This window comes from Chelonia mydas, chromosome 1 (genome assembly GCF_015237465.2).
Source record: "Chelonia mydas isolate rCheMyd1 chromosome 1, rCheMyd1.pri.v2, whole genome shotgun sequence".
Taxonomy (NCBI): domain Eukaryota; kingdom Metazoa; phylum Chordata; order Testudines; family Cheloniidae; genus Chelonia; species Chelonia mydas.
In genome coordinates this window covers 192999340-193015353 of record NC_057849.1, presented here as the reverse complement: position 1 = coordinate 193015353, position 16014 = coordinate 192999340, and the positions used below count along the sequence as shown (strand labels likewise).

Below are 16014 nucleotides of genomic sequence, written 5' to 3'. Positions count from 1 at the left end.
CGATGAAGTGAGCTGTAGCTCAAATAAATTGGTTAGTCTCTAAGGTGCCACAAGTACTCCTTTTCTTTTTGCGAATACAGACTAACATGGCTGCTACTCTGAAACTTTTCACAAAGCAATCACTCTCTATCTGACCTCTCAGTCCTCATTCTCAAAGGAAAGCTGCACAACACCTTCAAAAGATGAGCCTGGGAGCTTAAATTCGTAACTTTACTGGACACTAAAAATCATGAACTGAAGGGAGAAACTAGATTTATGGCTTATTACAACTATCTATCCCACTAACAACCTTCCCCCCCATGGTGCTTCCCTCCCTCCTCCTTCCTTCCCCCATGACTGGAGGGATGTTATCGGGCCACTTCACCTTGAATGGCCCCTTGAAATATGTGTTAATGACTTATGCTAAATAATCTGTTCCACCTTCTATTAGCTGTGACATTATGTTTCCGAGAAGAGCTTTGTGTAGCTCGAAAGCTTGTCTCTCACCAAGACACTGGTCCAGTAAAAGACATTACCTCACCCAACTTGTCTCTGTAAGAGTATGTTTACACTGCAATTAAAAATCCGTGGCTGGCCCATGCCAACTGACTCGGGCTTGGGGGACTTGGACTGCAGAGCTGTTTAACTGCAGTGTAGGCTTCTGGGCTTGAGCTGGAGCCTGAACTCTGGGACCCTCCCACCTTGCAGGGTCCCAGAGCCCTCTGGGTACCTCTATACATAAAACACTACAGCGACACAGTGGCACCGCTGCAGCTGCGCCGCTTTAGCACTTCAGTGAATTCCTCACGTCAGCATAGGTCATGCGGTTGCTCATTTATGAGTCAAAATATTGTGGGCTCAGACCAGTCGTGAGAGATTCTCTGTGTCACTTCAATTATTGATTTTCGTCCTGTTTCCTATTTTCTCTCTTTTAGCAACAGTAATGTGATTCATCATCTCCAAGTCAGAGTTGGTATATCAGACAAATTATTACCTCATTCCTGCCTAATTTATAAGGTCTCTGAATGTATGAAGGAGAATTATATCCCCACATTATTTCTTACATGGCATTACAGATGTGTTCAGTGCTTTACAAAACAAAGACAATCTCTGCCCAAAAGACTGTATAAACAAGTTAAATAATCTATCTGCATTTGACCTCATGGGATTTTTCTATTTTATCCAACAAGACTGCACCACAGTGTTACAGCATCATTTTTGAAGATTCAATACATCTCCTGCTGCCTTCCAAGATATTCTTCTTGCACATTCACCATCAGAAGATAGAATCCCTGGAGAACACCATACCTGCTCTTAAAGAGATACTTATTATAGTCAGCCTGATTTTGAAAGCCATCTGTGATAGAGCAGAGAAACCTCCCACCAGCAGAAAATGGGTTAAAGAGAGTGTATAGGTCCAGCTAGCCCCCACATACCTACAGCCAATGACAGGCCTAGAGGGGGAAGGAGAGAGAGAACCTGGCTCATTTCAGGGTTGACCAGCAAAGAGAGGCAAGGGGTAGCTCTGCCTCTTCATGAGGGGAGCTTCAATACAAGCCTGACAGCCACTGGGGGAGAAGCACTGTGTCCCTGACCAAGAGATACTGTTGAGGAGACTAGAGAGCATCTAGCAGTGAGTGAATGGTTATGATTTGAATGTAAAAGACATTGTGGGACTAGGACACTCCAGCCTTACATCTGCCCCCACTCAGAGGGATCTGATGCCACAAAAGGTCCACAAGTCGGTGTTACTCCAGGTGAGCCACTAGAAATTGTTTGGATTATAGGGGCCTTGCCCCAAACTGAAGAGACATAAGTAGGAAGTAGCTCAAGGCAGCAGACTTGGACTCTGCCAGGAGGACCCTGTTGATGTTGCTTCACACATGGCCCAGGACCCCCTACCATACTCCCTTACAGGCTGAGACCCAGAGGCAAGTGGAGGCCAGAAGTTTTCCAGTCTCAGGTGATAGAACCAGACACCTCTACCACCTGGTCAGAGAATAAAGGGGCCAAAAGTCAGGTTGCTAACCAGTTGGCTGCCTGGCCTTCTGAGCACACTATCACACCAGCCATTTGCAGAATAGAATGTTGCACAGTTCAAAGTTCATTTCTGTACTTTTCACACAATTTCCCATCAACTTCACTGAGCTTTAGACTACCATTAATTTGTTGAATTTTTGCATTACATTAGGTTAACTTTACTTCCCCTTTTAAGGAAAGCCAACTAAACAGACGAATTTTGAGAAAGCAAAACTGACCACTTTTTACCTTTAAATAATTAATGGTCTCCTGTTTCTCAAATTTAAAATCTGAAATAGCCACCTGATTGCATGCTTATATATAGCAATCACATTTTTTTCATAATGTCTTAAAGGGGCCAGTGAATAGCCCTATCATATACTCACATGGCTTGCTTAAAACAGACTTTTCTAATTGGGTTTCGATCTTTTCTACATAGTCTGCAGACAGCCAAAGGAAAATGAAAGTGCTAGTCCTTGAAGAGTGACAATCTTCGTTATTCCTCCACAGGCCGAACTTTCTTAGGTGTATGGTATCCACTGACAACTCTATGTTCTTATTAGGAGCCACTGTAGGAAACCGGGTTTAAAATAAGCAGACCTTACCACCGAGATACACACACAAATATACTGCATATTAAGACACACAAAATAAAAGTCAAATGCCATTGTATCCAACTTGTGCAGCATGAGTAGTATATGAAGACAACTACTCTTCTAAGACTTGCACTCTAAACAGACAGTTACAAAATTGTAATACGAAAGCACAACTGCACAAAATGGGGTTGTTTATAAAAGTTCTAACTCATTTTCCCTAAGAATAATTGTAGTTATATTAATTCTCTACCTATTAAGTTTAAATTTAATTGTGTCAGAAACCTACTCCCCTTCTTTCAGTCAATTCATCTGTCATCAATTAAGAATGGCAGAGTAACACTTCCCAATGAGTAGTGGTTATACGCTCATTAAGTTATAATACTCTGAACAGTTGACTTAACATTAAAATATTGGTTTATACTTCCTTATCGTTAGTTAATTAAGGAATTTCCTTCAACTCTAACATGTAACATTTCACTTGGACTGCAAAAATTTATGCGTATGCTTAACTTCAAGTACATGTCCAGTCCCTTTTACTTCAATGAAACTACTTGCTTTTAAAATTAAGCACATGCTGCTTAAGTCTTTGCAAGATCAAGGCCCAAGATATAACAGTGATGGACTCATTATAAATATCACAGATGCTACTGAAATAGTTAAAAGTTACTAAGCTATTAATTACTGTAACATAAGAACTCCCTCACTTTGGTCTAAATGCCATATTGAAAACAATTAAGGAGGGAAAGTGCTTGCAGAACAGTAAGTTATACAAAATGTTTTCATAGAAAACGTGTTAGTGTTTTGCGTATGGTTTTGTTAAGAGGTGGACATGATGCAATATAGTATCTTACCTTGAAATGGGATCTTAATATACCTTGTAGTAAACTTAAAGGAAAAATTAAAACAGTAAAAATTAGTTTATTTTTCAACATTATTGCTCAAAACAATTAAATAGCACACATTTATTTTCTGTACATTCCTCTTTCTGCTCAGCTGAATAAGCTGAGAGAAAAAATATTTGATTTAAGAACATAGGCCAAAATTTTTTTGACCAGGGTGCCTAATGTTAGGCTCCTAAATCCATACTAAGGCATCTAAATAACTCCGATCTGATTTTCAGAGATGCTTCAGCATCTCAAATCTCCCTGGAGTCAATGGTAGCTAGCGAGAGGGCCAGCTCCCCTAAAAACCTGGTCACTTTTAAGTAGATCCGTAAATATGAATACAGGAGCCTAAAGAAACAACCATTTTGGCAGTTGTCTTATACAAATAATTTAAGAACTTTTGTATTAGCAATCACGTGGTGGTACAGTTCTGCATCTTACATGCATCTTAGGGCAAGAAGTCAAATCTACTGACAGAATATGTGGAAACTATACATAAAAAAATCTAGTTGAAGAAATACTCCGCCTGTGGTCATTTTAAACTAAGATTATCCTCTATACTTAGTCTTCACTTTTCCCTCTCCTTACCAATCTAAAGGCTAAGAATTAAACTGTTAAGATAAAAATTTTAAATTCCGGCTATTGATACTGATTCTATGGAAGTCACAAATTATGGTTCGAATGATTTTGGCAAGTCTTTATTTCATTAGACTTTAATGATACATTTTATTACTGTATGCGAATCTGTTTCACAGGGAACACTAGCAATGGGAACAGATGAAATTATTACTAAGAAATACCTTGAAGTATGAATCTATAAATCAGAACTGAAAAGTGTGTCCAAACAAAAACTCTGATTTTTTTTAATTGCAGTATGTACACTGAGTCTGGTCTGGGAGTTGCGGAAATCCCAACACTTCGTAACATACCTGGGCTATGGTTTAATCTGTTTCTTGGTTTATATTTTTCATAACATGATATGTATGCTGCCCCCTCTGTCCATACTAAGATTTTGGTGCTGTTTTAATGCCCTTTGTTTTAAAACTATGATATAGAGCGCATATCTTTAAATGAGAAGTTTGGAGCACACTGTCCATCTGGAATACAAACATTAAGGGTTACTTTGTTGTAAGATCTGCAGTATTCCAGTAAAACACCAATGCTCTTGGTTTCAAGAGATGCTATGTCTGACCAGGCCAGTTTTTGCTTTCCCGCTGTGATTTTAAAAAATTGTCCCAGTTTGATTTATGATTGAGAATGTAAGTACCCTGCCTACTCATATAAATCTTGCTTTCTGAAAACTTCAGAGCATGGATTCCTTGGAAAACATCAACAGCCTTGCAGCTCACTGAATGGAACATATCAGTACAACAGATAGGAGGTGATGAGTTACATGGACACCTCTTGATCAAAACAACTGGTAGGAAGGGGGCAGGTTTAATTTCAGAGTTATCCGTCTTCTTTCAGGGCTTTTCATCCTTTGAAGTTTATTCATAATATGTGGAACTTGGCTTTACAAATAAAACTATTTGTAAATGTGGAACTATTTGGCTTTACAAATAAAAATAAAAGTCCCATCACAGTAATAATAAGTCAACTCACCAAAACACAACCTGTTGACGTTCCTTTTATGTTTCCTATATACAGCGTAGTAATCTTAATATCCAGTGCTGGCTCCATCTGTTTATTGGATGTGTTACAGGAAGGTAAGTCTGTGGAAGAGTTATCTTCAAGTGGTTCAGCTGAAACCTATATAATTAGAAATATTTTAATACAGTGCTTGGAGTGAGCGTTTTAGCCCTAACCTCAAGGTAATTTCCCCCTATGAGTTATTTTTCAAACAGGTTTTCCATATTACAAGATGCATACGTTATTATTACTAAGGAATGAGTTCTGGAGTTTATCCCCTCAAGGGATGAGAGGCAACTCTCTCTTCCTAGTTTGTGCCACTTCGTCAAAATATAACAGTGCTCTTTCAGCTCCATCTCTTTGCAAACTGATCTAACACAAAAGCAGACCCATACAGTATAGCAGCAGCAAATATCCCTTTTCCCACATCAAACCTACACATTCCAACTTAAAACCAACATTCAAGACATGTTGCAATACTTCATCTATAGGAAAAGACAAGCAATGTGTCTTCTAACTCGGTACAAAACTACATGCAGGGATGCACCAGAGTTAGACTGAATACAGCAACACAAAACCCAGTGGTATATGATTGGTCAGTGAGTTACTGAACTTCCTTTTACCATGAGTTTTAGATTCAAATCCCATTTTTAGGCCAAAGGGAAACGAGTAGGTTTAGCATATGTTATTGTAGCTGTGTCAGTCCCTGGACATTAGAGAAACAAGGTGGGTGCGTAATACTTTTTGGATCATCTTGTGTTGGTGAGAGAGAAGCTTTTGAGCTTACACAGAGCTGCTCTTCATCTTCAGTTACATCTTGCAATAGCTCTTCTGCCAAAGGTAACTCAGGCTCTTGCTCTGTTTCTTTGTTGTCAGTTGTGTCATCATGCACAGGCTGCAGATCCAGCTTTTCTGGGTCTTTTGGTTCAGAAGATCCTTCATCGTCGCTGGAAAGAACAACTAAAGAGGAAAATCCATTTTTATAAGACTCAGATTTAAGAATAAATTTTAATTAAACCCCATTAAACAGGAAGTTACGCTGACTTGGTAGACCTGGGGCTGAACTATGCACTACCATGTAAGCAATCCACGTTACATACATTCATACATACACTTATGTTTGTGTGTGTATGTCTCTCTCATTGGCTTGGAAGGGGCAGAGAAGACTGCAAAGAAACTTCTATAATGCAGACTGACCTCCATTGCTCTGCACAACCCCTACTGGCTAATTTAAGAGTGGCATTTACAGGCTCCTAAGAGTTCCACCCAGTCTTCAGCTAAAAATATGTTAATGTACAGCTGCAGGGATACGAGGGAGGGCAGGAGAATGAAACACCAAAAAGGACACTGAATAAAATAAGCTTAGATTTAATGCAACACTATGGTTCTGACTTAAATGATCACAAAATCAAGGAGATTCAAAATTAAGGTTGACACTGTATCCTTTACTCACTCCAATATGATTTTTATACACACGCACACGCTTATTTTCAACAAGATTACTGGTCTAGTAGATGGGGCGAAGCTGTAGATGTGATATATCTTGATTTTAGTAAGGTTTCTGACACAGTCCCACATGACACTCTCATAAGCAAACTAGCAAAATGCGGTCTAGATGAAAGTACTATAAGGTGGGTGCATAACTGGCTGAAAAACCACACTCAGAGAATAGTTATCAATGGTTCGCTGTCAAACTGGGAGGATTTATTTAGTGGGGCCTCACAGGGGTCTGTTCTGCATCTGGTACTATTCAATATTTTCATTAATGACTTGGCTAATGGAGTGGAGAGTACGCTTATAAAGTTTGTGGATAATACCAAGCTGGGAAGCATTGCAAGCTCTTTGGAGGAAAGAATTAGTATACAAAATGATCTTGACAAATTGGAGAATTGGTGTGAAATTAACAAGATGAAATTAAATAAAGACAAGTGCAAAATACTACTGTTAGGAAGGAAAAATCAAATGAGGAATAACTGGTGAGGCAGTAGTACTGTTGAAAAGGATCTGGGTATCAGGGATCACAAACTTAGTATGAGCCAACAATGTGATGTAGTTTAGAAAAAGGCTAATACAATTCTGAGGTGTATTAACAGAAATGTCAAAGCTAAGATACAGGAAGTAACTGTCTAGCTCTACACAGCGCTCGTTAGGACATAGCTGAAGTACTGTGTCCAATGCTGGGCACACACTTCAGGAAAGATGTGGATAAACTGGAGAGAGTCCAGAGGAGAGCTACAAAAATGATAAGAGCTTTAGAAAACCTGACCTATGAGGAAAGGTTAAAAAACTGGGCATGCTTAATCTTGAGAAAGGAAGACTGATGGGGGACCTGATTATAATCTTCAAATATGTTAATGGCTGTAGTAAAAAGGAAGGTGATCAATTGTTCTCCATGTCCACTGAAGGTAGGACAAGAAGCAATGGGCGTAATCTGCATTAAGTGAGATTTAGGTAAAATAAAAATATTACGAAGCTAAGATATTAAGGTTAATATATTCGGAAAATCTTTGAAACTATAAGGATAGTTAAACATTGGAAGAAGCACTGAGAAATACCCAACATTGGAGGTTTTTATTAACAGGTTAGACAAACACCTCTCAGGGATGGTCCAGATATATTTGGTCTTGCCTCTGTGCAGGAAGCTAGATTAGGTGACCTATCGAGGTCCCTGCCAGTCTTACATTTATATGATTTTATATTTGTATAGAACCTTTTACCAAAAGATCTCAAAGCAATTTTCAGGCATTAACGAATTAAGCCACAACACACCTCCTTAAGGTAGCTAAATATTTCTCTCATTTTAAAGCTCAGAAACAAGCAGAGTAACTTGCCCAATGTCACACGAGTTAGATGCAGAATAAGGAACAGAACCCAGAAATTCCATCTCCCTAATGCTGTTCCATAACTTCAAGACCATCCATTGCAATAATACACATCATGCACTGTTCTGAGATTTGTGCAATGCTTTAGTGATACTGTGATCTCTGATCCATATATTCTACTTCAAGTATTTACATTAGTAAGTCATGCCTGCCTCTTCTAAGTTTCTAAAAAGATGAATAAATGTAACTAACAGATATATTACATACTTGGCTCAGCTGAAACAAATGTCTGATTGCCCTCGGAGATTCTGCTGCGCAACTTGCTCAGATACTCTGACATGCCCATCTTTGGTTTACCAGAAGTGCCAACTAGCGGGGAAATCCTCACATCCTCACTGGTGGTAGAATACTGCTTCTGCAATGAACTCCTGGGAGGATGCTCTGAGCAGTGTTCCTTTGCACAGCTGAAAGCTGGTTCCAAATGGTCAGGGATGGATGTTTCTTTACATTCTGCCTCTACAACCAGGGAAACGTTTTCCTGAATCAGGCCAGATCTGTGGCCCTGGGTTGAAATTATCCTTCGTTCTTTCTAGAAAACAAAAATCAAAGATTTAATCTTTTCTGGGGTCCGAAACATACATTTGTTTCCTGACCTTGCTGAGATGACTGAGCTCTGTGACCACTGACTTACACAGCTAGCAAGGTAAAAGAGATGTTGCTTAACATTTCAGACGGAGCTAAGTTTAGGACTCAGAATGGGGTTAATTCTTCTTCCCCCATCTTATGACAATGCAGAATGTTTACTTGATATATCGTAAGCAGAGAACCACCTTTCTGACCATGATTATTTTCAAACTGAACAAGAAACCAGTGTCTAACCTTTTGGCAGCTGCCCCATGGGCTGCCACAGATGGGAGTTAGAAGTGCTCGTTGCCTATCAAAAGCAGAGTTGGGGGTATTGAACAACTCTCAGATTCAGCCCATTGGGAGTTCAGGGCCTGATCCAAAGCCCACTGAAGTCAATGACAGTCTATTCACTGACTGCAAGGGGCTTTGGAGTAAGTGCTTACAGAGCACCTATCATTGGAGCATGCAGGTGCTTGAACACAGATGATTTGTATTGGACTCTGCTCTTACCTTCTGCAAGTTCAGTTTCTCAAATTGAATTCCTTTACCCCTTTTTTCCCTTGCTTAACAACTGATCAGAATAAACTATCATCTCCAGGACTCCAATAACCGACTTGCAGTTCATAATTTTAATATATTTAAAGGTTATGGTTTATTCTCTTCTATCACTGAAGGAAGCTATGTTACTGAATTTATGCTTTAATTAGCTTAGTGCTTTGCAGTGCAACAATAATTAATGGTTCCAAAGCACACTTTAAGCCATGGTTTAGCATTTTAGATTACAATAAAAAGGGTTAAAACTGAAATGAGGGGGGAAAAAAAAAAGTAATTTTGGAAATGAAAAAAACAGTGAAAGAGGAAAATTAGCACACCAATACATTCTGCTACTTAGGCACCAATGCTGGAAACACTTACACAACTAACTCTACATACCTGAGTAGTCACACAAATTCAAACTGGACAATAAGGAGGTGATATTTAAAGTATATCAGAAACATAAAAAATCCTAAGAGTATTAGCCCATTATGAGAGAAAAATGGGGGAATTAATAATAATGCACAAAAGGCAAAAGTGTTCAATATATCTGCTCTGTACTTGGGGAAAAACAAATGCTGTCATCATATAACACTCTTTCCACTCCACTAATATCGAGTTAAATATCAGCTACTAAAAGTAAGACATTTTTAAAATCAAAAGCTGGTCTGAATAACTTCCATCTAAGAGTTTTGAAAGAGCTGGCTGAAGAGCTCACTGGACCATTAATGTTGATTTTCAATTAGTCTTGAACATGGGGGCAGTCCCAATGGACTGGAAAAAAAAACTAAGGTTGTGCCAACGTTTAAAAAAAGTAAACAGGACCACTCAGATAATTACAGGCCTGTCACTCTGGCATCGATCCCAGGCAACGTTATGGAGTGGCTGATATGGGTCTCAATTAATAAAGAATTCAGGGTAATATAATTAATACCAATCACCATCGGTTTAAAGAAAATAGATCCTGTCAAACTTGATAGCTTTTCTGATGAGATTACATTTGATTGATAAAGATAGTAATACTGATATAATATAGTTAGTCTTTTGTAAGGCATTTGACTTGGTAACACATGATGGATTAAAAAACTAGAATGATACAAAATCAGCTTGGCACTATGATGGGGTGGCTCACCCCACACCAGCCCTGAAGGGGTTCAGGTGGCCCAGAAAGGGCTAATTAACCTACACAGTTGCATCTCTTGGGAGGTTCAGGGATTTATAAAGAGTAATTGCTGATGGAAGCCCAGCTGGGGGAGAAGCTGGGAAACAATTATAAAGACAGGAAGTTTGTAGTAGCAGGAGGGCTGCAGGGAGAGAGTCTGTAGTCATTCTCTAGGAGCAGAGAGGTAAGAAGGAGGAAACCAGGGTAGAGAATAAGTAGAGCCTTGTGCGGATAGAAAATATATACCCACAGATGCGGACATCCTAGGATACAAATTGCTATCCGCGGAGCTGTAGGAATTGCATGGTGAAAGCAGCAGCATGTTGAGCTGTCTCTCCCAGGAGATAGCACCCCATGCTGGCAGCTCCTCTGGCTTGGCTGTTCTGCCCCCAGCCCTGCCCAGCGGGGGGTGGGGTGGGGGATGGAGAAAACAACCAAGCTCACTGGCAGCTGTCCCTGGTGCTGCTAGTGTGTGCAAGCAGCTCACACGCCTCCGGGCAGGAGACACGGAACGTTGTGTGAAAGGGACTCATATCTGAAAGCATGTGAACCACTTGCACACACTAGCGCGACCAGGGACAGCTGTTGGTGAGCCTGGTGCCTGACCCAGTGGGCAGGGTTGGGGGTGGTACACCCATGCTCGATCAGTGGATATTGATTTATACCCAGGGATATAAATTTTGTATCCGCGCAGGGCTCTAAGTCCTGGGACCCTAGCCCCGGAAGCAGGGTCAATCCCAGAGAAGTTGTGGTGAAAAATAGCTTGAGAAGTTCAGGTAGGAAGAAGCCCAGTGAAAGCAGCAGCAAGGATGGGGACTGTGTAGACCTTGACTGCTGTTCATAGGGTTCCAGGGCTGGAATGCAGTGTAGAGGGAGGGCCTGGGTTCCTCTACCAGCCACAGGAAAGTGGCAGAGGACTGTTGGAGGTACCATCCACACAGCTGATCTGGTGGAACTTTAATACCCTGGAAAGGGGCATTATATAGTGACTAGATGGAGTGGTGGGTCGTGAAGAGACAGCACTGTGAATTACGAGAAGAGGAATGAGTACACCGATGGAGTGACCATCAGCAGGGGGTGCCTAAAGGGAAGAAAACCGGTATACCACGCCTGGTCACAAGGAGGCACTCTTGTGGTGAGTGAACCCCATTACAGGCACACATTAGATGGACTAATATCTGGCGACCTGATAGGTCTCAAAATGAGACTGTAAACAAGCAATCATCACTGAGCACATGTATGTCTAATGTGGTCCCACAGGGATTAGTTCTTGGCCCTACCCTACAACGTTTTTTATCAGTGAGGTGGAAGAAAACAAAAATTCATCACTGATAAAGATTGCAGACAACACAAAAATTGGGGGAGTGGCAAATAATGAACAGGACAGGTCACTGACAGAGTGATCTGAATCGCTTGGTAAGCTGGGTGCAAGCAAACAATATGCATTTTAATAAGTCTAAGTGTCAATTTATACATGGTGGGAACAAAGAATATAGGCCGTACATACAGGATGAGTGACTATCCTGGAAAGTAGTGAGTAAGATTTGAGTGTGGTGGATAATCAACTGAACATGAGTTCCCAGCAGTCTGATGCTATGGCGAAAAGGGCTAATAAAATCCTCGTATGCATAAACAGGGGAATCTCAAGTAGGAGCACAGACATTATTTTACTTCTGTATTTGGCTGTGTTGCAACCTTTGCTGGAACACTGTGTCCAGTATTCTGGTGTTCATAATTCAAGATGGATATTGACAAGCTGGAGAGAATTCAGAGAACAGCAACCAGAATGATGAAAAGAACGGAAAACATGCCTTATAATGATAGAAGAATCTCATTCTTTTTAGCTAAAACAACAAGACGGTTAAAGGGGGCTTGATCACAGTTTATAAAGATCTACCCGGGGAACAAATATTTGATAATGGGATCATCAATCTAGCAGATAAAGGTATAACACAATCCAACTGCTGAAAGTTGATGTTAAACAAGTTCAGACTGGAAATAAGGTATATACTTTTAACAGCGAGAAATTAACCATTAAAATCATTTAACAAGGATCATGATGGATTCTCCATCATTGGCACTGTTTAAATCAGAAGTGGATGTTGTTTTTAAAGATACGCTCTAGGAGTTATTTTGGGGAAGTTCTATGGTTTGTGTTATATAGAAGATCAGACTAGATGATCACAATTGTCCCTTCCGGCCCTGGACTGCTAAGGGTACCCGCATGGCCCCACAGTATGCCAACATTTTTATGGCTGACTTAGAACAACGCTTCCTCAGCTCTCATCCCCTAATGCCTCTACTCTACTTGTGCTACACTGATGACATCTTCATGATCTGGACCCATGGGAAAGAGGCCCTTGAGGAATTCCACCATGATTTCAACAATTTCCACCCCACCATCAACCTCAGCCTGGACCAGTCCACACAAGAGATCCACTTCCTAGACACTACAGTGCTAATAAATGATGGTCACATAACACCACCCTATAACAGAAACCTACTGACCGCTATTCCTACCTACATGCCTCCAGCTTTCATCCAGATCACATTGCACAATCCATTGTCTACAGCCAAGACCTAAGATACAACTGCATTTGCTCCAATCCCTCAGACGGAGACAAACACCTACAGGATCTCGATCAAGCGTTCTTACAACTACAATACCCACCTGCTGAAAGGAAGAAACAGATTGACAGAGCCAGAAGGGTATCCAGAAGTCACTTACTACAAGACAGGCGCAACAAAGAAAGTAACAGAACGCCACTAGCCGTCACCTACAGCCCCCAACTAAAACCTCTCCAACGCATCATCAAGGATCTGCAACCTACCCTGAAGGACAGTCCCTCACTCTCACAGACCTTGGGAGACAGGTCAGTCCTCGCTTACAGACAGCCCCCGAACCTGAAGCAAATACTCACCAGCAACTACACACCACACAACAAAAACACTAACCCAGGAACCAAACCCTGCAACAAAACCTGGTGCCAACAATGTCCGCATATCTATTCAAGGGACACCCTCACAGGACCTAACCACATCAGCCACACTATCAGGGGCTCGTTCACCTGCACATCTACCAATGTGATATATGCCATCATGTGCCAGCAATGCCCCTCTGCCATGTACATTGGCCAATCCAGACAGTCTCTACGCAAAAGAATAAATGGACATAAACCTGACATCAGGAATTATAACATTCAAAACCCAGTCGGAGAACACTTCAGTCTCCCTGGTCACTCAACAACAGACTTAAAAGTGGCAATTCTTCAACAAAAAAAAACTTCAAAAACAAACTCCAATGAGAAACTGCAGAACTGGAATTAATTTGCAAACTGGACACCATCAAATTAGGCCTGAAGAAAGACTGGGAGTGGTTGGGTCACTACAGAAACTAAATCAATTTGTTCATCTCTAAGGTGCCACAAGTACTCCTCATTAGTTTTTATAATTACAATTTCCCCTTGCTAAATACTCACACCTTCGTGTCAACTGTTTGAAATGGGCAACCTTGTTTACACTGACCTCATTAACACAACAAAAGTGACTTCTACTCCTTCTTGTCAACTGTTGAGAAATGCCTGCTTCCAACTTAAATTGAATTGGCTCGTTAGCACTGATCCCCCACTTGGTAAGACAACTCCCATCTTTTCGTATGCTGTGTATTTATACCTCCCTACTGTATGTTCCACTCCATGCATCTGATGAAGTGGGTTTTAGCCCAGAAAACCTATGCCCAGATAAATTTATTAGTCTCCAAAGTACCACAAGGACTCCTCGCTGTTTTCACATATGTAGAGTTACTCATGTAAATGTTGCGGAGTCAAGGTCTTCGTGTGTTGCTATAAGGGAATGGAAGAAAAGATATCAAGATTTGATACAGCACTACTTAGCCAACAGGTGGTACATAATGTCTTTTAAAGACAATTTACTAGCTGCTGGTATAATCTTTGGATTTAGTTGCTGCTATTAAAGCAAAAAAACACTAACACAACAAAATTGTTACTTACATATGACGATGGTACTTTTCCACGGGAACATGCATTACACTGATCAGGAAAATGGCCACTAAATCTTCTTTTCCTCTTCTCAGAATTCAGACAACTTGCTTCCCTCAAACCAAGAGAGTTCAAGATTTTGCTTTCTTTATCTTGTTGATCACTCTCCTTGTTTTCTATACCAAATATTTTAATAAAAAAACAACAACAAAAAAGAAGAGTGACTTAATAGGGCACAATACCATAACATTTCTATTAAAATTGCTGGTAGTCATCCTTCAACATCTTCACCGTTTTCAAATTGTGGTCACAGTGGCAAAAATAAAAAAAGTGTATCAATTACCATATTTGCATCCACACAAGATTTTTCTCTCTCTTTCTTGCATGTGTTTACTAGATAATTCCACCCCCTCCCCGCCGTGAAAATGGTGATACGCAGTGAAAAATTATTTTAAATTCATAAGCAATCTGAAATCTGAACAAATCTGCAATCTACAGGAGCAAGAAAAGGATGTAACTGAACTCATAACCCACCTCAGAGTAGGAATGTTATCCTCAGTACCTAAGCCAATTCTAGCTTTAGTAATTAACATTCTGCCCTCCTAAATCCCTCCTGCAGTTTCAGCTGGATACAGTATTCTGCCCCTCTTGTAAATATTGCTATGAAACGTTAAAAAGCTTGTGTAATCCACACACCTGGGTGTGGTGCTCTATCCCCTCTAGTGACACCCAGACCACTTATAGATTAATGAGTCTGCTACAACCTTAGCTAAAGTCCATGTGGCTTTTAGCTCACGCAGTACAGGCTCATGCCTTTAGCTTCAGAGATTCAAAGTTCCATCCCGCCTGCCAACAACTGAAGTCTGTCGTTGCACGTTACATCACCCACTTGCCTGTCTTACAGTACTGAACAAAATCATTCTGCAGCATTTGTACATTAGTTAAGTTCATGTAACATTTTAACAACCTTTGAAACAAAAGGCTTTGTATAAAGGTGTGATATTATTGTTAGGGTTGTCAATTAATCGCAGTTAATGCATGCGATTAACACAAAACAAATTAACTAGATTAAAAAAATAGTTGCGATTAATCGCAGTTTTAATCGTACTGTTAAACAGAATACCAATTTACATTATAAATATTTTTGAGGTTTTTCTACATTTTAAAACATATTGATTTCAGTTGCAAAGTTACAGAATATGAAGTGTACAGTGCTCACTTTATATTATTTTTGATTACAAATATTTGCACTGTAAAAAAGATAAAATAAATATTTGTTTTCAATTCACCTCATATAAGTTCACTTAGTCCTACTTCTTGTTCAGCCAATCACTAAGACAAACAAGTTTATTTACATTTACAGGAGACAATGCTGCCTGCTTCTTATTTACAATGTCACCTGAAAGTGAGAACAGGCTTTCACATGGCACTGTTGTAACCAGCATTGCAATGTATATACATGTCAGACATGCTAACCATTCATATGCCCCTTCATGCTTCGACCTGTAGGGTCTAAAGTTTTACATTCTTTTGGTTTTGAGTGCAGTTATGTAACAAAAAATTCTACATTTGTAAATTGCACTTTCACGATAAAGAGATTGCACTTCAGTACTTGTATGAGGTGAACTGAAAAATACTATTTCTTTTGTTTATCTTTTTTATGGTGCAAATATTTGTAATAAAAATAATAATATAAAGTGAGCACTGTACACTTTGTATTCTCTGTTGTAACTGAAATCAATATATCTGACAATGTAGAAAATC

The 16014-nt window shown here is 40.0% G+C and overlaps 1 protein-coding gene across 8 annotated transcripts in view; it reads right to left on the bottom strand.

The window, feature by feature from the left end:
• SENP7 (SUMO specific peptidase 7) overlaps window positions 1–16014 on the bottom strand; it is a 70522-nt gene that overhangs the window by 20619 nt on the left and 33889 nt on the right. For 7 of the 8 annotated variants that reach the window (XM_037908027.2, XM_037908035.2, XM_037908044.2 and 4 more), the window contains 6 exons: window positions 14263–14426; window positions 8197–8518; window positions 5895–6067; window positions 5081–5227; window positions 3446–3479; window positions 2385–2567 (listed from right to left, as the gene is read on the bottom strand). In XM_037908027.2, the coding sequence (XP_037763955.1) occupies window positions 2385–2567; window positions 3446–3479; window positions 5081–5227; window positions 5895–6067; window positions 8197–8518; window positions 14263–14426 (1023 nt within the window). The remainder of the gene's footprint in view (window positions 1–2384; window positions 2568–3445; window positions 3480–5080; window positions 5228–5894; window positions 6068–8196; window positions 8519–14262; window positions 14427–16014) is intronic. The other variant, XM_043538571.1, reaches the window with a different exon arrangement.